Consider the following 8,632-nt stretch of genomic DNA (forward strand, 5'->3'; position numbering starts at 1 on the left):
ACAGATGGAAAAGAGACTTGTTGGTGTGATGTCATAACATTTGTGCAAGAGTTCGGTTAGACAGGAGGAACAGTCATCACTGGTAAAAAACCAGCAGCAAAGAACTTATCAGGATAAACCAACAGTCATTAGCAGTGATTTACCTCATGTGGAAACAGGAATCAATTTTAAACAGATGCTGTGGTTCATTTACAGGTTGTTAACTGCACAGTAGGTTGTAAAAAGTCTTCCATTCCTGTTGTCTATGACTGCCTACAAATAATCTCCAGACTACCAAAGCCTAAAAACTAAAGATTTTTATTGTACAGGGGCCAAAGCTTACTTCAGCAAACCTTTGTGCTGTTGGCTAAAAATGTTTTACCTGCATTTATTATAAGAGATGAACATGTGCACAACAAATGCTGCCAGGATGAGCGCGGAGGAGAAGAATAAAAGACCCAAGAGGCACATTCAGGTTTTGAGGAGTGAAGTTTAATGGGATCATGTTTGTCTTTGTCAGAGGTCAAATATTTAATTGGTTTGTGGGACAAAAAGCACAACCAGAGCCACTTCCTACATTCACTCAGCCAACTAAAAGTCTCTACGTTAGATTCACCATCAGGCCAGACAAAAACCCAACAATCACTTTAGCTGCTCAGTCTTACAGAGGGTCATTACTCTCAACATATGGACATTTTGGTTTTTCAAAGGTTGGGAGAATGGCTATCACTTATTATCTTTCTCATTTTGTCAGACGACACCGTTCCCATCGATCTGTTTTCATCTCCTATCAAAGGGATTTATTGTTCTAGCTGGGTAAAACTCTCTCTCTCTCTCCTTTCTCTTCAATCTGGGCAATCTCTCCCCTCCGATTATGCTTTAGCTAGATGAGATCAGTGCTACTCTGCGCGGGAGTAAAAGTGACCTCAGTCTGACTCAGTGGTCGGCATCCATCCGCTACCCGGACCCTACGACATGCACAGACTGAAAAAGAGGCTGACAGAAAGGACAGACTGACTGAGTACTGCTGGGTAGACAGATGTGTAGAGACACAGACGTACAGACAGGCAGGGTCCTATATGTTTGCCCCCATAAGGAAGGAAGGAGGCAAGTTAGAGAGGCCGGACTGTGACCTTATTGGCCAGACGGGTAGCGAATGGGGGCGCTGGACTACATCTGACGTCACAGCGTACAGGTTGTGGAAGCGGCCAATCGCTTTCCTATGTAGATCCTAAAAAGAGAAAAGAGAAAGCAGGAATTAACGATTAACCCTTCACCCGTAAACCTGAGCAAACATAATTAGGGATTTGATAGCGCATTCTGCCTTTTCAAAACCAAAGATACAGGAGCAAAAGTGTAGGAAATGAACCAGTGTTTGTATCTGCTCTGATGAAAGGTAACTATCTACAGATTATATTAAAAAATGATCTAAAAAAAAAAAACGGGCTCACCAATGGCACAAATTAGGCGTTTAGTATCGAAGTTTGATATAAGGTTGGCATCGCTGCCTTACACCAGTAGGAGAGGTCAAGTGAAACTGGTGGGTTTTGGTCATTTCTTTAAAAATCCTAAAACTCTGAAAATCAAGCTTTTAAACAGAACCTTTTCTCACAGTATGCCATTTGGCTTGCTTCCTATGTTTCACAAATATCCACTGTATCTTTTAATGAACACCATTTCCATTAAACCCTAGACGAACGAAACATCCCATCTGGACGGAAGAGATGACCTAATGGACGAGTCAGGAGTCACATGAGTTCAGAGGTAACAACTGGACATTTGAAGACAACTTTTTGGTGAGTTACAAACCAAGTGATGATGCATAAATACCAGAAGTGCTGCACTTATATCTTTTTTTAATGGGAGCTGCATTTTTTTTCCGTGCTCACACAGTAATCATCTAATCCTTTCAATCCTTGAGGTCTCTGTCCCTGTAGCGGGACCAGACTCCAGCGTTTTTTCAAAGGTTGTTGAGTGTGCCACATTCAATAAAGAAGCTGCAAAGTGGAGGCTGAAATATTGGAAATAACCCAATATTTTTTTTTTCTTCTTCAGAAAAAACAATGAAAGAAATGTTAAATGAGAGATTGGGCTGAGTTACAGAAGTGAACTGGTTGTTGGATTTGGGGGAATTTACAGTCCAGAGAAGCAGCTGAAGCATCGTGGGAGGGAAAACCGCTTCAAGTAAGAACAAAATGCACTTTCTTTGTTTCCATTCAATTCATATAGATGCTAACATTTAGCGTGGAACATGCTGTCACAGGTTTTGCCATCAACTCTATCTTTAAAAAAAAAAAAAAAAAATCCTCTTTTTGAAACTAGTCAGCTGGATAAAATGGAAGACAACTCATAGAGATAATTTATCATAATTAGCCAGCTACAGCGGATAAAATCTTCCAGCAACAGGGAAAGCTCAAAGGCGCCATCTAGAAATGAAACGTGAAGCTGTTGTTGTCTACATCTGTTTGGAGTAAAGAACCCATTATTTAAAACATTGGTGAGAAGATCAAGCTGTAAATCTACCGTTGCAAAGTGCTTATGAGTCGTGTGAGGAAAGCTTAACAAGCAGCAACAGTAGGAAGTTGGAGGCAGGACGGTTGCAGCCCTGTAATGTACATGCAGTAGATACCAATGGTTAAAGGGTAATTGATGTGAGTTCGTCTCACCCGACTCCGAGTGTGAGCAGGTGTGAAGCCAGCAGTGACGGAACAAGAATGAGGAGGACATCAGAGGAGAAGATTCCTCTCTTCATCACCTCTGTCTTCCGAACGCTGAGGGAGCTCTGCTGTTTCGGGTGCTGAAACACAAACTCTCTGCAGAGAGAGAGAGGAGAGGAGTCGGAGATAAGAGATGCAGGAGGAAGGAAGATTGAAAGGGTGGAAAAAAAAAATAAACAGAGATAATGAGAGCACAAGAGAGCAGACTGAGAATGCAGGAAAAATACTGAGTCTGAGACCAAGGAGAGCTGCTACCTGTCAAACAGACTTTATTTCACTGCAGGAGATTAAAGGTGAAGAGTGGCAGTGTAAATAAAAATGAGGTTGATTCATGTGCTTCAAAGGTAAGATCCATAAGTAAAGTTAAAAACACTACGTGCTCTTGAAGTTAAACTGAACAAGCAGACTAGACAACCAAGGAAGCCGTGCTTACGATTATTTTTAATGCCGTTATCTCAAGATCATAAATTAACTATTTTTTGATCTCGATAAAACAAAAAGCAGATTTCTTGTTTTCTATGAGACTTGCAAGCCCATCCCACTTTACATAGTGATCTCCACCGCATCGCCACTCCGGCCTACGGACACCTGTTGACTGTGACACTAGATTTCTATCAACAAATTGATGGGGTGGCATGACACATCTGAGGTTTAAAGAATATAAGAAGAGGAAACAACCTTCTGTTTCCTCTTGATAACACGTTGATTAACTTGAGATAACAAAGGTCGTTTTCTCGGGATAACAAAATAATGAACTTGTGATCTAGAAATAGCAGCAAAAAGTACAACAACAGTAACAAGAAGACAACATGACTTCAATCAGGAAGTCTCTGCTCCTGGATGCATCTCTCCATTAAACCATATTTTTGTTGTAACTATTCATTTTAATTACAAATTAAACAAACTGGATCGGCAGTGTTAATTACTGACCTCTAGAGGTGCTGCTAGGCAGAATTTAAAACTGGTCATCTTTGCTTTCCATCTTTATAAAATCTTTATGCTAAGCTAAGCTAATTGCAACATGGCTTAGATCTCTGACAACAGTAAATAGTGAAATTCAAGTCGGTCTTACTTTGGTGGCATATTTTCAGGCCTACTGGACCAATCCCAGACCCAGTCAGTGTCCACCCGTCGCTCTCCTTCCTCCTGCAACACACACACAGTTCATCAGATGTCTGACAGTAAAAGTAAAACTGTGACAGTGTCATCATTGCAAAATGGGTCACGTAAATCTTTTGAGGAAATCTAAAACAAGAAGAAACAACTGCTCACAGACAGTTCTATAAAACAGCTTGATTGGTTCCCTTGGAAGTCAGAACATTAAAAATTTAGATCCCACTAAATAATTTGTTACGTAAATGCCAAACATATTCCCTGATAATGATTACCGATTTCAAGCAAAGCTTCTATATCCGCAAGTGGATTTCTAAAGTGTTCCAAAATAAATAGAAACGATGCCTTTGTGTTTTGGTGGTTAGTCATCAATAATGTAAAATGTAATGCAGACACATGCTGTGTGGGTTTCATAACTACAGACAATGTTTATATTCTTTTCACTACATCATTAAATGGCTCTGTGGTGCGTTTCTGTTTGCAGATTACAGGAAGGAGGATCCAGTGAATATGAACATGTGTCAGTGTTGACAAAATGAGCACCTGTATGGTGATACAGTCGCTGTCCTGCTCACTAGCGGGTCTCGGGGAACCAGTGGACTGTGGAGTCACTGCCTGTGGAGGACTGTGGACAACAAACACACATTAACAATGTGGCTGTAACACCAAGAAATACACCGAGTGCAATGTAATAATTCAACATTTGTGGTAAAACAAACAAAAACAGAAAGTAAACACATTTTTTTTAAAACAAGCAAAGTTCTTCTGAGGGCAGAAAAAAAAAGCTCATTACTGTGAAAATGCTTTCCACACCTTGCTGTGCAGCTCAACCCCCGAACAAAACAAAACAAAACAAAGCCCACTGCATTACCTGTCTCGACTCCTCTCGCACTCGAGCTGCGCCTCCAGAAGGATCCTCTCCAGCTCCCCCTGCAGGGTGGAGGAGATGTTGTCCTGCGACCCTGTCAGACTCTCCCTGCGGCTCACTGCTGCGATCAGCTCCTCCAGCTCGACCCAGGAGCCTGGGAGGGGGGGGACAACACAGGCCGCAGTTTGTAACAACGCTCAGGGGGACAGAAAACAATGCTGCTTCATGCCGGACTGTAATGAGCCAGAAAGGAGTCATGATGAGGAGAGTAAACAAATCTACACCCTAAAAACTGATTGTTTACACAACATCACATTCATCAGGCTTTCGACCTTTATTTAGATTGTTATTGTAATTTTTGTTCAAATAATGAATAGATGTTAGCACTTTGCCTTAATTAACAAAAAAAAAATCTACTATTAATCTACTATTTCTTTGAGCATAATTTTCAGCCATGAGAGATATTCATATTTAAATCTAATGAATCTCACATTTTCTATGAATGATGCAGTTCAGTGATATTTTCTGTCTATTCTGGTTGGATACACTCATACTTTCTATATGAATTTAGTCTTTGCATAATGGCCAAAACATGACTTAACACTTGTTTAATTTTCCTCCCAATTTTAGTTTCCATTGTCCACATTATTTTTGCTTTATCGTCATGTCAACCTATTCGATTTTTTTCTTTTTCTTTTTAGAATAACTGAAGACTTCAGCTCTTGTTGTGACCAAACAAACCATCCTAGTCAGTGGCTTAGAATAATCCAGGCAACCATATTAGATTTACTGGACTTAATATTTCTGTAAATTCCCATTTCACATTGCGGTATTAATAGGCTCCATTTCACTGAACTCTAAAAAAGGCATGTGGGTAGTGAAGCCTGTTGGTTTCCTTCCAACCTGCCGACTGTTTACTGTGAATGGACAGGTGTGTGTTGTTGTGCGCTGACATATGGTGACTTATATCCTAAGTAGCACCTCAAATGCCCTGACGTGACATGGGGTGACCAGAGGGACCGCTGGACGGACATCCGGCCGCGTTACACACATGTACGAAACCCATTCACGTAAACATGGAGAGAGAGAGAAACAAAGCGTCCGTTTCCGTCTGTCAGTGCGCTCTGCAAAACATACGCAGCAATACGAATGAATGAATGGACACGCAGGTTCAATGGGTAGAAGAGCAGGAAGAGATTTACACATGCACACACATAAACACACATGCACGCTGGTGTGTATGGCGTGCACACGGCCTCAGCTAAACAGTAGGGCAGGCCTAACTCGGGCTGACAGCATGCTTGCTTACGTAAGATCTTATTTCTGTTAGAGATTAGCCATTCACCCTCTCCCTTCCTCCCCTTGCATCTCTCCTGTCATGCTGTCGGTGTCTCTCTCTGACACAGACAGCTTTAACAAAATATCTCGCCTCATCTCGCCTCCCAAAGTATCCTTCCCTCTCATCTGATCTCTCCCATCTTCACTTTACCCGGGTTTATGACACACAAACAGCAGTGGAGGGGGTAGAGGCATGAGTTGGCACGGTGCTGGAGGGAGGGAGGGCAGAGGAAACTGTGCCATTGCCCTAGTTATTCGCCTACAGACGGGACTTATGACATAACAGCTGCTTCGCTGATGACTTATCTATCTGTTGCCATTCTGCGGCACTAAATCAGTTTCTATGGTGCAATCATGTACACATTCGTCCGTGCCGCTGCCAAATCAGCGTTATGTAATGTGGACAAGAGCTGGATGCGAAAAAAGACTCAATGAACTGCGGCACAACAGATTCATTCTTGTTTTGCCAGGTTATGAACGCCTGTTTCCAGTTTAGGGAATGTACACAAATTATCAGGGTGTCAGGTGGAGTCAGAAAAGGAGGGTTTGAGTGATGCCTGGTTGTTTTGGGAGAGCAGGGGAGGGTAGTTTATGTGGAGTCATAAAGTAGTTATGTCCAAAACGTTTGTTTTTGTTTGTGTCCCGGACCTCGAAGGACAACAATCTAACTACAAGTTAAAAACCCGAAGTGGAAACACCAAAAACAACAACAACACAAATTGCAAAAAGGTTTTTTCCATTTAGTGAGGTGGAAAAATAAATTCCATCCCATTTTCCACAGTGCTGACATTCGTTTAGACTTGCTTTTTAAAATGATGCCGTCCTCTGCTTCATTGATTTGATGGCACCTCATTGGAGAATTTGAACTTGTGCTTATCTTCTGATGATAGTTTAATAGATGAAAATGTGAATTAATTTAGCTTTTTATTTAACATATTAAACTTGAAATTGAGGTGTAATTATTAGAGGATGAGGGTTGATATTTTTCAAAAGGAGCATTCAAATTAAATACTGATAACAGAGCTAGACTTTTGCACATCCAGTGCACTGTACCAGTGTTGATGTCAGATGATAACAAGAAATTGCAGTGCAGAAATATCAAACTAGGTTTGAAGTAATTATAAAGTATTATCCCCTTCACATAGCTTGTCCACTTGAGAGCACTGACAAGTTTATTTTTCAACTGTAAAATGTCCCACTTAGTATTTCTCTTGTTTACAAGTCCTAAAAACACCTGATCCAGAGCATCCCTATCAAGTATATTTATGTGTTTAAGTTAAACAAGAGACTACGAGTTGATATATTATTGTTAGATTTTATGAGTGTTGACGTTAAAAATCCAGTATGGGTCAGCCTTTATTTTATATCCCTGTTTTGCTTTTTAAAAAAGTCAAATCCCCACCTCAGTAATTTCTGTACAGTAAGTCAGAGTGCAGCTGATTCCCAGCATCCTCTGTGCCAAGAACTGTGTACCCAGCACAGTGGAGCTATAAGTGTCAGGAAATTTCCACAGCTTAATTGGCTTACAGAGAAACGGACAGGTGAGTCAGGGAATCCGTTTACACAATGACGGTGTCAGTGGCAACAACAATGACAACCAAAAAACTGGCAGTGCCTTCTTCTGACGTTGGCATCCTCTCTCACACCTGCTCTCAGACTGACAAGCCTGTTAGTATCATGTCTCCACTGATGAGCAGCTGTGGTTGGATATCTGCACATCAGACCTGGACTGGGGTCCCTGCGTGCACTGGTTACTCAGACTGATGATATTTACATGGTGAAATTAAAATGTAAATCGACACAAATCGACTCTGCTTTGTGCACACACAAAAGCTGATCTGTTGGCTGTTTAAATTTAGCGAGAATGAACTACGGTGAAAGGCAAATATTGAACTGTCATGACGCAACAGGGAAAAAAACAACAACATCAGCGGCCTGGTCCATGTGCCACTCTCACTCACCGTAGAGTCCGTCTTCTGGTGTCTGCGAGCCGGACAGAGACATGCTTGAACGGCGGGGAGAGGCTGGAGACGGAACTCGGAGAAGATGCTGACACGGACCGAAGACGACAAGCAGGTGCAATTGGGTTTCTGCCCTGTACGCGTTTCCCCTTAATCACTCTTGTGTTTGTTGTCGTCCAAAGAGGACACCGGACATCGACGCTGAGCTAATCCGCTCCCCTTGTGCTCCCCGCCCCTTCCCGCACGCTCCTGTCCCCCCTCCCCGTTACCACGTGTCAGGAGGGAAGAGGTAAACAAAACAGGCTGAGAGCTTAATGTCAACAAGACGCACGAGAGCCCTGAAATTACCCTCAAATTGGGATGCGATGTGAATCTTTGGGATGGCAATAGCACCCCTCTTTCCCAACCGAGGCATTCCTATTGTTTATCTTTTTTTTTTTTTTTTTTTAATTTCTAATATATAAATATTAAAATCAAAAAGTAGACTCATTAAAATAGAATCGATTTTTTTTTTTTTTTTTTTTTGTATTTATTTTTTACACAAAAAAAAACCCCATAAAGCCAACACAGATAATCTGAGTTGGACAATTGAACTTTGACCTTACTTCCACTTCCTGTTAGCCAGAGCGCATTGTTTTCCTAACTTTAGCATTATC

At 41.5% G+C, this 8,632-nt stretch overlaps 1 protein-coding gene across 1 annotated transcript; it reads right to left on the reverse strand.

The window, feature by feature from the left end:
- Positions 1-449: 449 nt before the first annotated feature.
- Positions 450-8,219, reverse strand: LOC138210516 (BCL2/adenovirus E1B 19 kDa protein-interacting protein 3). Its single transcript, XM_069169705.1, has 6 exons — positions 7,977-8,219; positions 4,681-4,831; positions 4,353-4,434; positions 3,769-3,842; positions 2,646-2,792; positions 450-1,210 (listed from the first exon to the last, which is right to left on the reverse strand). The coding sequence occupies exons 1-6, from the start codon at positions 8,017-8,019 to the stop codon at positions 1,162-1,164; spliced, it is 546 nt and encodes a 181-aa protein (XP_069025806.1). The 5' UTR covers positions 8,020-8,219; the 3' UTR covers positions 450-1,161.
- Positions 8,220-8,632: the final 413 nt, after the last annotated feature.

The sequence above is a fragment of the Embiotoca jacksoni genome, unplaced genomic scaffold (genome assembly GCF_022577435.1).
Source record: "Embiotoca jacksoni isolate LCO1_2020_lvr unplaced genomic scaffold, fEmbJac1.0.p SCAF_10, whole genome shotgun sequence".
Lineage (NCBI taxonomy): Eukaryota > Metazoa > Chordata > Actinopteri > Embiotocidae > Embiotoca > Embiotoca jacksoni.